The sequence below is a fragment of the Rhinolophus sinicus genome, linkage group LG03, assembly GCF_036562045.2.
Source record: "Rhinolophus sinicus isolate RSC01 linkage group LG03, ASM3656204v1, whole genome shotgun sequence".
Taxonomy (NCBI): Eukaryota; Metazoa; Chordata; class Mammalia; order Chiroptera; family Rhinolophidae; genus Rhinolophus; species Rhinolophus sinicus.
Genome location: NC_133753.1, coordinates 9124876 through 9140849, shown reverse-complemented (window position 1 = coordinate 9140849; position 15974 = coordinate 9124876). Strand labels below are relative to the sequence as shown.

Sequence of the window (15974 nt, the reverse complement as noted above, 5' to 3'; positions counted from 1 at the left end):
AGAAGTCTTTTGTTAGATTTATTTTAAAGTATATTATGTTTTTTGGCATCACTGTAAATGGTGGTGTACTTTTTAATTTCATTTTCTAGTTCAGGATTGCTAGTGGTAGAAGCTGTAGAGAATAAGAAGGCTCTAAAAAATTTTAGGACTGAATGACTTAAGCTCAAGAGAACAATCCGACAGTAGAAAAAGATCTCTGCATGAACCTGATACCGGAGTTAGCAGACAAGGAATTCAAGATAACTGATTATTATGATCAAGATAATAGAGGAAAAGATAGAGAAAATAGATAACACATCTGCCAAGCCCACTTAATGATAGTTTATTTTCAGTTTTACATGTTTTATCTTCAGTTTTCAAATTTCCAATTGGTTCTTTTTTATGCAGTCCAGTTCTGTGTGGAGTGTTTGAAAATCTTATCTATTTTCTCCATCTTCTTTTAAATTTTACGTGTGCATTTGAAAAGAATGTGTATTCTCCAGTTGTTGAGTGTAGTGTTCTATACATGTAGTTCGTTCAGAACTTGGTATGTTTATTGATTTTCTTGTCTACTTATTCTGTTGGGATAAGGGACTCCTAAGTTTTGGTAATATTTTACATACTGATCTGGGAGCTGGTGTGGCTATATAGGCATGTTCATTTTAGGGAAATTTGTAGAGCTGTACCCTTATAATTTGTGTACTTTCTCTATGCAAGTTATACTTCAATAAAACATTTAAAAATAACCCAAAGACTATTTCCTTTTCTCTCAATCTTTTTAAAGAAAAACATTATTTTGCTATTTACCAATCGGTAATGGAACTGACCAACAATAGCAAATATTTTGCTAATGAGAATTGGTAAATACAAGGCTCATTACCACAATGATACTAAACTCCTTGTTTCAGCTTGACAAATCTCCAAAGGCACAATTCTGTAGATGTTGTGACACAAATCTGAAAGAAACTGGACTTCCTTAGAGTCTAATTTGGAAAAAAGAAAAAGTACTCCTTTTAGGCATTTTTGTGAATCATATTTGTATCTCTAAAGCTTAGAGTAATTTCTCATTAGAACATTTTGTTAAATCTATTTATGCTTACCTTTAATGCTAAGATACTATTTTAATAATAGGAACAATTAGAGAAAGATAAGCAACAAAATGATGGAAGGCCCATGAGTGATAAAACCTTTGAAAAGAAACGTAAGTAATTTTCCTATGTCTTCACCACCTAAATCACACAATTAATGTTGCGTCCTTGCATTCTAAAAGACCATGCTGAGTTACTAATGTTATGTGGAAAATTGCTTTTCTTCATTTCATTTGAAAAATTTGTTTCCAAAAACTAGCTACTTAATGTGGTATAGATGTTACAAATACATGAATAAATGGTGGGGATGAGTGTGGAGGTTCACATCCTTCAAAGAAAAACTTAATGTTTGATAACAGTGATAAGATTGTGAAACTGATCGCTGAATAACTAAGACTGAAATATATAAATATGTAAAGTAAGAATATTTGGGAAAGAGTACTGCTTTGGTAGGAATAGTGTTTCATATTTTCTGTGTTGTCTTGCATGTTTATAGAGATTAGTAAGAACTCAGAGAAAGTTACAGCACTTAAAACAGAGATTGTTTTAGGTAGAGACACCAAGACACCAACTCTGCCCAAGAGCATCTCCATTTCTGTTCCTGGACCCTCTTCTGGCACCACATCAACAAGTAAGAAACAACTCCTTTTTATGTCTCCTTTTTTGCCTCTTATAAAAATTAATTACAGGGAAAATCACTCTCTTAGATGAGAGATATTATTCTAAAGCACCATTTACCTTTTATTGGTTGTTGTTTTGGTAGTTCTTAATGGGCAGGGAGGGTAAGAGATACTCCAGTCAGCTCAAACTAAGGAAAGGAAGTGAGACTCACCTGTGTTTAACTGAAAATGGTGGGAGTTGGAGAGGGAATGAGGTTGAGGCATCTAAAGATAAACTGAACAATTGCATTTTCTTTCTGCTTATTATTCTAGGCAAAGAAATCAAGAAATCCAAATTGATTCGAAGCCAGTCTTTCAATAATCAAGCTTTTCATGCAAAATATGGCAACTTAGACAAGTGTGCTAGGTATGATCTGGCAGCTATTCACATTTTAATTTTTATTTTATAGTCACACATCTTTGTTTATGTGAAATATGTCCATTATGAAAATCAGGATTAATTTTGAGTTTTTTATAGGTCAATAATTTAAGATTTTTCTGTAAAGATTTTATGTTAAAAATTAGTAGCCTACAATTTGCATAAGAATAGGTATTCTGGTATTCTAGGAAGACTGTTGCCAGGACACTGTATAATTACATAATGGAATCCATATATTGTTTTAAGAGAAAGGTGGTACTATGCCACACATGCCACTACCTTCTAAATGGGTGCAGACATGGCCCGTTTACTAAATGGATGTGGACATCCACTTGCTATTAATATTATTTCTGTCTCTAAAGAAGACACTGACATGTTTCTGTGGCAAAGTGATCACAACCGCGTTCTCCCGAGAATAGATGAATGCCTAGTTTCCCCTTTGGCCCAGCAGGTAAAATTATAAACAGTTAAGATTAGGAGAGAATCAGCATCAATTAAATGCACATGATATTTTATATGTCATACACATGGGGTATATAACAGCTGCGTATCAGTAGACAAACAACATAAAAGTCTTTGAAAGTATTCATATATCCAGAAAAATAACATGTTATTGGAAAAAAACATGTTTTTCTTTTACTAAAGATAGTTTATTCCAGAGTTTCAGCTATATTTTAAGAACTATCTAGAGTTCCTAGCTATTAATAATAGTCCAGATGAACCAAAGAGATTAGAACTAAAAAATAAGTTATTTCCAAGAAAATTTCATCCATACTACCTGACTAACTGTTCTGACGCAGCAAAAGTGTAAGGAAATGCTTTTAAGTTATAGACACAGGAATTGTTGTGAGGCATGGAATGTAACATATAAATGAGGAATAAGAGTAGCAAGCATATTTCATAAGTAGAAGAAAGCATTTAAAAACACCAAGTGCTAGATGACTAGGATTGAAACAGCATGTTCTTATATTTTAAACTTAATTATATTCTTTTCTAGTAAAAGTTCTGTAGGAGCATATACACCTTCTGTCTCAGGGTTAACGAAGACTTCTATGATTTCACTAACTGGTAAGTAGAAATCTGTGCTCTTCTAGAAGTTGATAAATTTAATAAAATATGTTTTCTTTAAATGGTCAATTTCTTTATTTGTAGATGAGTGTTTTTCCTAAGTTTATATCTTTATCAAATACCTAAGAAATTAAACTTTTCCCTAGTGGTTGAGAAAATACTTGACTATACTATCTTTTTTTCACTGTGTCAAGACTCAGAGTTCAATACTTTTAAGAGAGAAAAAAGACAAAATGATAGGATAAGTTTTGCCATAGTTTGAGACCCTGCTGAGGCATAGACTAAAATTTTTTGCAGGAATTTTAAAGATAGTTAAAAACATAGGGCTTCACTGTGGATCACATGCAGCTAAACATTTACAATATTACGTATTTGAAAGTGTATACCAGGGGTCAGAAAACTTTTTCTGTAAAGGCCCAGATAGTAAATATTTTAGGCTTTCTTGGCCAAATTGATTTCTGTCAGAATTACTGAACTCTGCCATTGCAGAGGAAAAGCAGCCATAGACAACACATAATGAATAGGTATGGTGTGTTCCAGTAAAACTTTACTTACAAAAACATGCAGCGGGCAAGATTTGGCTCTCCAGCTATAGTTTGCTGACCTCTGGCTTTTGCAATAGAACATAGAATTATACTATGAATAGGCGGAATATATTGCTAAAACTTGCTAGTGACTATAAGTATATTTTAAACTTTTTGCTCTGGAAATATTGGTTGAAAACTAATATTGATGGCAACTTGTTAGTGTAAATAGTAGCACATCTACTCAAGGTCTGAAATTTTTAAAAGTTTGGTTATATTTCCTTTTTAGGTTATGTTATGAGTATTCTGTCTTCCTCTTCTTATTACGTTTTTTTAGTCTCGTGAAGACTATATTTACACTCATTGGCTATTCTGTAAACAGTATGTTTTCATTTGCCAGAACAAATTTTTTCTAATATTAAAGTATGGATATTTATATACAGTATATAGACTGAAGGTATACTCTGAGTATACAGGAGAATCATAAAAAAACTTGAAAGCATTTGATAACAGAAAGTTGGAGAACTAAAGTTATCTACATTTCTTGAAGTTAGGTCTATAAATAATAAAACTGTTGATTACTTTTGTCTCAGCAAAGCAGTAAATTCTTTAGGAGATACTAAAGGAACATCCAGGGTTTGAGAACTTTATTTACAATATAGAGTGCCTTTAAAATCGTAAATGCGTATAGAAAGTCAGTTTGATTAGCTGAACTTGGAGTTCATGATTATAGATTTCCATAAGGGGCTCTTGACACTTGGATGGGTCCCATCTGGCCCCTTGGAGATGACTTCACCCAGCTCTAAATGAGCATATATATTCATAACTTGTAATAATTCTTGCCAAGAAATTTCTTTGCCTAAATCATTAAGAATATTGATTCAGAACTGGTTTTTAAAGTTTTAATTATGTGCAGTAATTTCTTCAGTTTTTTTTTTTGTTTTTTTTTTTTACTTTGCTGGTTCTTACGTCACCTTTAGAATCAAGAGAGTGTATATGATCTACAGATCCTAAAACTTAACATCCACAGTCTTAAATAAAAGTGTGTATTTATAAGTGTAATCTTTTATTAAAATACTTGAAAAATATTCTTTCTTAAAGGTTTAATGTTTGGGGGAGGAGGAATATAGATTGAATGAAATATCTCCTAGGTTATTATTATTATTACTTAATGAAGTACAGACTGAGGAAAAAGTCAGTATCAATTATACATCTGTTATATAGAGAGAAAATGGAAGCAACATTTCTCTTAACAAATGTGTTAGGTGTTCACATAAAGAAGAGATTTTATCTATTTGTGGGACTTATGACAGGCTTCAAGATGATTGTGTCATGTGAGATGAACCTTAAGGTCTGCTAGGATTTTGATAGGCAGAGATGGGTATGGAATAGCATCCCATGCAGAGTACCCGTCATAAACAAAAGCTGAGTATTGGTGTCTTCGGGGAGAAACAACAGGCTAGTTTGGCTGGGCATGGAGTGGGTGTAAGGGAGAGTAGTGTTAAATAAAACTGAAAGGAGAGACCAAAGTCATAGTTTGGAAGGTCAAATTGAATACTGTTTATTTAACATGAGCCCATTATTAATTTTCTGGTGACTTGCCTGTCATCAGTTACAACGTCCCAAGGTTATGTGGGTACTACAGACAGACTGGAGGAAATATAGAGGGAAGGCTAGTAAGGTTTCCGGGGTATAAACTGCAGAGTATACATGGGTAGTGGGTATGAAAGTCGATGGGACCCTTTTGGAAAGCAGTTTGGGAAAGTTCAGCAAGAATCCTAGATTTTAAAAATATTCTATAATTTTTTTAAAAATCCCATTTCTAGTGCTCTGTCATGAAGCAATAAAATAAAATGTGATAAAAATATGTCATAGTATGTACCCTTGATATGATGTGATGAAATGGCACTTTACCTTTGTCATCCTCCCTCAAACTCATAATTCTAGTTTAATGTGAGAAAATCATCAGACAAATTCCAATAGAGGGGCATCCTACAAAATATTCAACTAGCACCCCTCAAAACTGTTAAGGTCATCAAACCAAGGAAAAGCCGAGAAACTCAGAGCCAAGGAGAGCCTAAGGACACGTGACAAGTAAATGTAATGTGATATACTGGATGGGCTCCTGAGACAGAAGCAGACGTTAGGTAAAAACTAAGGAAATCTGAACACACTATGGATTTTGCTTAATAATGTATCACTGTTGGCTTGTTAATTATAACAAGTGTAGCACACTAATGTGAGGTGTTATTAATAAAAGGGAAACTGGGTGGGGGGTAAATGGGAAGTGTTTGTACTACCTTCTCAATGTCTAACAGTTTTTTTAAAAGTCTATTTAAAAAATAACATTTATAGTAACTTCAAAAACATTAAATGCTCAGGGATAGATTTTAAAAATGTGTGCTAAATGTACACTAAAAACTTTAAAACATTGCTGAAAGAAATTAAGGAAGACCTAAATAAGTGGTTTTAGGACAGGGAGAACTCCCCCCCGCGCTTCCTTCTTTAGTTCTTACGGTTGGACTAATGATAAATAATATAATTGACCCAAGACTATATTAACGGGAGAAAAACCAATTTAATATGTGTGCACAGGAGAATCATAAAATTCTCAGATCATAAAATGAGGCTCAGAGCAATGATCAAAGCAGGCACCCTTTTATATTTTTAGGCAAAGAAACAATAGGTTTGTGAAGAAATTAACAGGACAAAGGGGGGAAAGATAGTGCTCATTATAAAGAAATATAAGCAAAGTTTGGATATTTATTAATGAGGGATTTAAATACAGTAGTAAATAAGAAAAGGCGCTACAGGGCTTGTTTATACGGACTCTTTGGCTAGAGTTGTTTAACTCTAGTGATAGGTTGATTCCAGCGGTAGGGCAGACACCTTTCACAGGAAAGATTGAGTTCCTGCATTCAGGGAGGCGGGAGGGTCAAGGTGCCCTTCTGACCTGGCTGCTTGTCAAGTAACCTTAAATTAAAAGGAAGCAAAATGCCTTGTGGGATATTTCCATGGCTTGTCTTGGGCCTCGACAGTGGAGAGATATACCAGGTTTATGGATTGGAAGACTTCTTATTGTGATGACATTAGTTCTTTTTAAATTGATCCAGAGATTCAGCGCAATCCTGATCAAAATTCCAGCAGTCTTTTTGTAGAAATTTATAAGCTGATTCTAAAATCTATGATCAGAAATGCACAGAACTGATCACAGCCAAAATCGTTTTGAAAAAGAAAAAGCAAAGTTCGAGAACTTAAATTACCTGATTTCGACACTATAAAGCTCCAGTAGTTAAGACTGTGGCCTCCATTGACATACATAGTCAGCGGAGTTTCAATGGGTGCTCTAAGATGAATCAGTGGTGATGGGATGGTATTTTTTAAAAAGGAAGGTAGAATAATTGGATATCCATTAAAAACAACAAAAACCGAAAAACTGAACCTCAATTCTTATTTCACACTATACCCAAAATTAACTCAAAATGTATTATCAACTTAAGCATAAAAGCTAAAACTATGACATTTCTGAAGGAAATATAGAAGGAAGTTTTTGTAATTTTGGACTAGACTGTGAAAGATTTCTCCAAACCATAAAAGAAAATGTTAACATTGGGCTTCATCAAAATTTAAAACTTCTGCGCTTTGAAAGACATCATTAAAAAGTAAAAAGGCAGGACACGGATTGGGAGAAAATATTCATATTACGTATACCTGACAAAAGACTTGTGACCAGAATATACAAAGAAATCTTTAAATTAATCAGGCAACTAATTTTAAAATGGGAAGAAGACTTGACCATGCACTTCGCAAAAGCAGATACACAAATCAGTACATGAAAAGATACTTAACATCAGTCATCATTAGAGAAATGCAAATTAAAAGTAATGAGAGAAAATGACAAAGAGATACCACTTCACGCCCCCTATAATGTCTAAAGTCAAAAAGGCTCAAAGTAGCAAGTGTGTACGAGGATGTGGAGCAACTCCAGAACTCTCGTACAATGCTGGTGGAAATGCAAAGTGATACCACCATTTTGGATGGCAATCTGGCAGTTTCTTATAAAGTGAAAATATATTATTTCACTTATAAAGTGAAAATATACACTTACTATGTAGTCTAGCAATTCTACTCCTAGGCTTTTAATGAAGAGAAATTAAAACACATGTCCACATACAGACTTGTACATGATTGTTCATAGCTGCTTTATTTATAATAGTCAAAAACTGGAAAGAAATCCAAATGCCTATTAATAGGAGAATGGATAAACAAATTTTGACGTATTCACACAATGGAATACCAGTCAGCAGTAAAAAGGAATCAAGTATTGATATACTCGTGCATGACAACATGGGTGAATGTCAGCATAATTATGCTGAATGAAGAAGCCAGACAAAAAGAGTACATATTGTATGATTCCATGTATATACAATTCTAGAAACTATCTGCAAACTATCTGTAGTGACAGGAGGCAGATCTGTGGTTACCTGGGGGGTGGAGAACAGAGGGAGGGACTCCAAGGGGGCAGGAGGAAACATTTCATTGTGATGGGTGTGTACCCATTTGACCGTGGTGACGGGTGCATACATATGTCAAAACCTTAAATTCATGCAGTTTGTGGTGTATAAATCATACTCTAATACATTGATTTAAAAAGAAAAAGGTTGGTTATCATTAACCTTTCTTCGCTCAGGTTCACAGCTTTCTTAGAATATTCAGTATGTCTGACTATGCGTGTATTACTTGCAGATGATTCGTTCCGGACTCGTAATGCCAGCAGTGCTGCAGCTTCCTTTTCTCCTAACACTCCCCTACCAAGCACCTCCCGTGGCACAGGTAACTCAGTCGATCCAAAGAGCAGTGGAAGTAAAGATGTGCAACCACGTAAGGCCACCTTGTAAGTAATCCAGTGATGTACTGCTAAGTGTATAACCCTACTCTTTTGCTCAGTCACTTTCCTTCCCACTTACGTACTTTCCCCCAAACAGAAAATGTCTGTACTGAGGAAATGTTCTAAATTAAAGGGGATTGGCAGCATGCATGCCTCTGTTATGTTAATGTTTATATTATATAAGATGACCTACGTATGGCAAACACATTGTAGTTTTAGGGAATCGACAAGAAACTTTAAATGGCTCCCACTGATATCTGAGATCTACTTGTTTTTCTCTGAAATGTTTGCATTCGGGGACTTTATCTGAGAGGACCTGGGTATAATTGCATCCCTTTAAACAACTAGCTCAAGTGCACACAGTATGTCATCATCCAGTGCTCAGAAAGGTGGGTACAGCCGCTGCCACTTAAGAAAATACTACAGCGTGGAATCCAGAGTTGTGGGTCAGTGGGCTGGAGATTTCTCCAGACCATACTTGTCCATCTGTTTGTTTGTTTGTTTGTTTATTCATTTATTTATTTCTTTATTTATAATTTTATTTAATTTATTGGGGTGCCATTGGTTAATACAATTATATAGGTTTCAAGTGTACAATTCTATAATACATTGTCTGTATATTGCATTGTGTGTTCACCACCCAAAATCAAATCTTCCATCACCATATATTTCATATCTTTGACGCCCTTTAACCTCTTCTACCTCCCTCCCTCCCCCTTACCCTCTGGTAACCACTGAACTGTTGTCTGTGTCTATGAGTTTTGGTTTCTTTGTTTGTCTTGTTTGTCTGTTGCTTTCAGTTTTATATCCCACATATGACTGAAGTTCTCGACTTTTTCCACCTGACTTATTTCACTTAGCATAATATTCTTAAGATCCATCCAGGTAGTCACAAAGGGCAGCATTTCATCTTTTCTTGTGGTAGAGCAGTATTCCATTGTATGCATGTACCACATCTTCTTTGTCCAGTCATCTATCGGAGGACACTTCTGTTGTTTCCATGTCTTGGCCACTGTGAATAATGCTGCAATCAACATAGGGGTACATATATCTTTATGGAACATTTTCAAAATTTCCAATTAGATATCCAGAAGAGAGATTCCTGGGTCATATGGTAATGGTGTTCTTAATTTTTTGAGGAACCTCCACACTGCCTTCCATAGCGGCTGCACCAATTTACATCCCCACCAACAGTGCATGAGGGACCCTTTTTCTCCACAGCCTCTCCAACACTTATTATTACTTGTCTTGTTGATAATTGCCATTCTGGCAGGTGTGAGGTGGTATCTCATTGTGGTTTTGATTTGCATTTATCTCCCTAATTGCTAGTGAAGTTGAGCAATTTTTCATATATCTGTTGGCCATTTATATGTCTTCTTGGGAGAAGTGTCCGTTCAGGTCCTCTGCCCATTTTTTAATCGGATTGTTTTTTTGTTGTTGTTGAGTTGTATGAATTGTTTATATATTTTGGAAATTAACCCCTTACCAGAGGTGTTGTTTGCAAATATCTTCTCCCACTCAGTTGGTAGCCTCTTTGGTTTATTGATGGTTTCTGTTGCTGTGCAGAAGCTTTTTAGTTTGATATAGTCCCATTCATTTATTTTAGCTTTGATGTCAAATTCCCTTGCCTTTGAGGTCAAATTTGTAAAATCCTCTCCAATACCAAGGTCCATAAGTTTAGTACCTATGTTTTCTTTTGTCTTTTGTTGTTTCAGGTCTTATATTTAGACCTTTGATCCACTTTGAGTTAATTTTTTGCATGGTGACAAATAGCAGTCTAGTTTCATTCTTTTACATGTGGTTTTCCAATTTTCCCAGCACCATTTACTGAAGAGGCTTTCTTTTCTCCATTGTATGTTTTTGGCTCCTTTGTTGAAAATTATTTGCCCATATATGCATATATGTGGGCTTATTTCTGGGATCTCAATTCTGTTCTGTTGGTCTATGTGTCTATTTTTTTTGCCAATATCATGCTGTTTTGATTATTGTGTGTTTGTACTATAATTTGAAGTCACGCAGTGTGATACCACTGCCTTTTTTCTCAGGATTGCTTTGGCTATTTGGGGTCTTCCTATCAAAAGATTGCCTTGGAATTCTTCTACTGAAGATCATACTTATAACATCAGAATGTAATTCATTCTTTTATCAAGTTATTTTTCTAAATGCCATAGGCATTTTTAAAAAATAAAGATCATTAAAACTTCACATTTTTTGTAAAGACTCGTTTATTTCAGATTACCATCTTTATCTGTTCTTCTATTGTTGAGCATGTTTTTCTTTTTTCTAGATTGAATTTTCTCTTGCTCAATATATAATATGTAATTATACTAATAATTATATCATCAATTATATATAATTGTTTAAAAAATGAATCTAGAAACAAACACTCTAACAAATCACATTGAGTTTGTTTCTTCTTTTCTGAATAATCTGAAGGAGAAGGAACATTGGTATCACAGCTGCTTTTTTAACATGTGGCTGGGTCCATATGTCCATAATGGCAGCGCTACGTAATGTGGATCTGATTTGGACTTTCTCAGGAATGTACATTGAGCATAATTGAAACAGGTGACCGGTGTGGTTATGTTTGGTTATGTTTCTGTGAGCTGTTATTCCCAATAGAGCACCATGCCATAGCCAAATGAAAGGATATCCTTTTTACTTAAAAAAAGCCTAGGAAGTGATTTTGGAAAGTATTAATTATCTCAATTTTGTTCTATGCAATACATTCTCCAACTTTTTAGTGTCATAGAGATGACACACACATCTGATGTTTAGGAATCTCGTGTCTTAAAGGAAATATGGGAATGCGTCGTATCTTAAGTCTTTTAAGGCCAGACAGTTGATATATTTAGATTGCATTATTTCTGTAAATAAAAACTGTAGGAAGAGTTATAGGCCCTGAATTGAATGCTGTTAGATGCACATAAGATTGGGTAATTAAAGGTAATTCCAAGTAATCTTTAATGTGTAATTAATTTTTTTCACTTCATTAGAATCCTTATAGGTTTATTCAAAGTAGATTCTATCTATATTTCTTTATTTACTTTGTAAGTATTGTATGGATAAAATTTTTCATGTTTTGTTTTCTTTTTTTCTCTCTTTCTTCTCTCTCTCTTCTCTTTCTCTCTTCTCTTCCTTCCCTCCCTCCCTTCCTTCCTTTCCCCTCTCTTTCTTCCTTTTTGACAAAGAAAATCCAGAAAGTCCAATCCTTAAATCATCTGCTTGATAAAGGAGGCAAAACAAGACAACTGGAGACAATGTGATTGATGGACAAAAGCTAAAGCAATGGCTGGGGCCTTTTTTTTTTTTTAATGAATGGAAAAGAGATATGTAATGGCAGCTGATTTTGCTAAACGTTCCATGTTTGAAATTAGATTCCCTAGGAGTTATAATATATATTTCTCAAATAATAATGTGGTTACCGAATTCCAATGTTATAGTGAAATGCAATGAAAAACAACTTTAGGTATGTGCTTTACTGCTGAAGAGACAAGTCTGCGTTTGTTTGTGCAGGAAACCATCTATTTAATTGTTCTAGAGTTTTAGCATTTAAAAATTATACATCCAAATCAACTGAAATTGCCCTCGCTACATAATCGCTTGCAGGGGGACTTGGGAGTAAGAAAGACATTGCATTTTCTCATGAAGCTCCAAGCCCAATTGAAAAGTCACATCGAGAAGGATACAAACGCTGTCCCCAATTTTATCAGTCCAATCGTGGTGACAATATGTTATACCTGGACATTCCGAAATTGAAATTTGCAGTGAAAATTCCACAAAGATTTCTGATAACTTTCAGCCAGAGCTACCTTAAAAATAATAGATTGATGATTTCCTTTATTTCCCAGAAGAATTTATTTTATAAATACTTTGTTTACATTTTAGGTTGTATTTGTTCTTAATGAAAAATGATCACTCTAGTTCGAATCAGCTGTTAGTCCAAGCTATCATGCTTAAGCTATGTCAACAGCATTTACTTGTTCTAATGCTAATATTTCCATCAAAATTTGCCTGTGGAACATATACGGTTATTAATTTTAAAATGTCAGTTCTCGAGATATACTGTATGAAGCTATTGTCAGCTTCTCTATTTCAAAATGCAATCAACATATAACTATATTGATATTAGAAAATACTTGTTTTTCTAAAATATATTGATGTATGATAAAGATGACCTAAGTTGTGAATGCATATGCGTGTGTGGTTACTTTTTATAATGTGAAACAATGAATAATGAATTTACTCAAAAATAAAACATAGGTTAATGAGATACCTGTGTTTGTGAAAAAGTTTTAAACACTTTCCTGCAGTTTTTATTCTATAATTAAAGCGTAAGACCGTTCACTTTTAAGTAATGAATCGAAGCACACCCGACGTGAACTATAAATGACTCAGGACAGCGACTCAGTGTGCAACTTCCACGCCATCTGTTCCCCCTTTGCCCAACAATCGGCCTCTTTGGGGCTCCTTTGAATGATTCTTACTATCTTTCATTTAAGGACAGTCAGGTAAATGTAATTGTTCAACCCCCCATTTTGTCAGTAATTAACAATTGAGTGGGTATAGAAGCTTGATCGTCCTGGCTAATGTAGTACATGCTTTGGGGATTTCACTTAACTGGTGTCCCCTAAGGTATCAGCATCACTGATGGGGAACTGAACACACGGGGCTGGGCGGGAGTGTGTGTGGTGCGCGTGGGACCTCAGGGCGGCATCAGCTTTCCCACACTTTGATTCGTAAGCAGTATTGACTATGATTTTAAATAAAATGGAGAATTTCAGTTTATTTGTTCAATAATAAATTTAGCAGAGTCAGGAACTTTTATTTTCCAGTATGCATGTGGGAGAAGAGGAAAGTGATTTGACAGAGAAAAGTCGCTACTGCTTATAAAATTCAGGCATCTACAGAAGTCAGCTGCAGTCTTATTCCAAGGCACTAAAATTTCAATTAAGACAGACAATCAAAATTACATTGGGAAGATTTCATTTCTTTTTTTTTTTTTTTTCAGAGCAATTTTTAAAAACAAATTGGTGACAGTTATGAATATCCACACACATCTCGATTTACACTGGAAACAGGATTGATACTCTTGTAAAAGTCCTCAGTTTAATACTTTATCACATACCATGTTTCCCCGAAAAGAAGACCTAGCCAGACAAACAGCTCTAATGCGTCTTTTGGAGCAAAAATTAATATAAGACTCGGTATTATATCATATTATATAAGACTCGGTCTTATATTATTATAAAATAAGAGCCGGTCTTATATAAGACTCAGTCTTATAATAAAATAAGACCTGGTCTTATATTAATTTTTGTTCCAAAAGACATATTAGAACTGATTGTCCAGCTAGGTCTTATTTTCAGGGAAACATGGTAGTTCCTTTAAACTAGTTGTATAACAAAGAAAGGTCTCTCCCATCTGCAGCTGTGGGGAAATAGCGACATGGCTTTCATCTGTTTGTTAATTATGGAAAGTTGCACTTTTAAGGATTGGTCCTAGAATTTCACAAGTTAGCATTACAAGCAAAAATCAGACCCACAGGACTCAATTTTATTGGTAGAAATGTAGATAGGGCTGAAAAGGATTTTACTTCATAGAGGAAAAATAAGGAGCATATAGAATTTTTCTTCCATAACTTCATACACATTTAAAAATCATTTCCATTATTTAACTTAATGAGCTCAGATGCCTTCCTCTGAAGGATGCATTCATTTTCACTTGCAGTTAGTGGCATATGTGAGGTATTTGAACTGAAATGAACAGGCTCTTCAGCTTGAGTAGGACTTTACAGCGAAGAGAAATGAATTAGATTAATTCAATAATCTGTTCTCAATTGTTAAAGCATGTGTGAGAGAGAATGTGTGTATGTGGGTGTCTGTGTCCGGCTGTCTGTGTGGGAACAGTTGTAAAACCCTGACACTGGAATATAGTGAAGCCTGTTACAGTGGTCAGATTTTTCCTCTCAGTTGAAACCTTGAATTCTTTGTATGATTAATTATACTTTTTATTGTTCTGCATTTCTTCACCATGCAAATATACTTGGAAAATCTGAAACCTAGTGTTTTAGGAGCGTCTTCAAGCATATGTTGGGAAGTTTTTAAAAATGTGTTTTTAAATAGAGAGTAGAGCCGTTTTCTGCCTTAAAGAGCAACATGTTGGATATAATCGTTATGCTGTCGTTGTTTTGCAGTGGGGAGATGAGGATAGAGTTCGATCTGCATGTTATATGAACCCTTCAATAATAACGAACCCTTTCCTAACTGGGTTTGGCCATATTTATTTCAGAGGGTATTATGTTCTCATAGACTTCTTTTTTTCCCCTCCCAATTTCATCTCTTAAAAGTGGGTAATTTGACTGGACCCTTTTTTATTTCTCCTATTTTTTCCACAAATAAACCTGATTAATTGAATACTGACAAGTCACTGAAGAATGCCAGTTGGAGTTAGTGCTCTATTTTTGTCTCTCTTTCTAGGCCCTAGAATTGCCTCTGCCTTACCATGGGTCAGCTAGTGCTGGAAGGAGTACAGGAGTGAATTCATGTCCAGATTTTAGAAGATGAAAAGCCAATATTTATGCTGCTGCTTAATATCATTGCCTATTCACATTAAGTAAGATACACGTTATTCTGATGTACATTGATAGTTAAGATGACTAATCAGCAAATTAATTTTAGGTATAACATTGGACACCAAAAAGATAGAAATCCAATTAGGCATTTAGTCACTAACAGTTGACACTCCAGGATTAGATAGCCGTATTCATGAGTCTCAGAATTTACTCCTAAAGTATTGTATAGTCTCTATAACAGAAAATGGCTGCTTCAGAAAGTTTCGGGGGAATTTCTGTTTTCCTTTTAACCTTGGCCTCAAGTCTGTTATCTGCTGTTTGACCCCAGTGGGTAACTGAGAGGTGAGCACGCGCTGCCTCAGTAAGTGGACTCAGCAGATGTTTCAGAGACAAAGAAGGAAGAGTGAAATGGGCCTGGAGTCAAGAGACTCTGCCATTGCCACAGTGGGTGACTTTGGGCAAGTGTTTTGCTTTCTATGAGATGTGCAGTATAATTTATCATTAGGTGCGGTAGGCACGGCACCTAAGACCTATGAGACATTTAGGGGCCCACGAAGGTGTTTTACTTCTTGCAATAAGCAAGTTATATACTTTGATTGCATTGGTATAAAGACAAATACAATCCAGAATATAGTCATCATTATACCAACGCAGTCATAAAATACAATTTTTAATTTACATATATGTACTTTCATTATGGAGGAAAGAGCCCATGAAAGCAAAAGTGCCTGAGGCCCGTGAAAGTCCGAATGTGACCCTGTCTCTGGTTCCCCCTTTCTGTCCTTTGTACAATGAAGGTGTGGGACTATATGGGC

At 35.0% G+C, this 15974-nt stretch overlaps 1 protein-coding gene across 6 annotated transcripts in view; it reads left to right on the top strand.

Annotated features, from left to right (window-relative positions):
* Positions 1-12858, top strand: part of PPP4R4 (protein phosphatase 4 regulatory subunit 4) — a 100867-nt gene extending 88009 nt beyond the window's left edge. For 5 of the 6 annotated variants that reach the window (XM_074326992.1, XM_074326994.1, XM_074326995.1 and 2 more), the window contains 6 exons: positions 1111-1180; positions 1618-1698; positions 2000-2093; positions 3103-3173; positions 8444-8591; positions 11777-12858. In XM_074326992.1, the coding sequence (XP_074183093.1) occupies positions 1111-1180; positions 1618-1698; positions 2000-2093; positions 3103-3173; positions 8444-8591; positions 11777-11801 (489 nt within the window). In that variant the 3' untranslated portion in view covers positions 11802-12858. The remainder of the gene's footprint in view (positions 1-1110; positions 1181-1617; positions 1699-1999; positions 2094-3102; positions 3174-8443; positions 8592-11776) is intronic. The other variant, XM_074326993.1, reaches the window with a different exon arrangement.
* The last annotated feature ends 3116 nt before the right edge of the window (positions 12859-15974 follow it).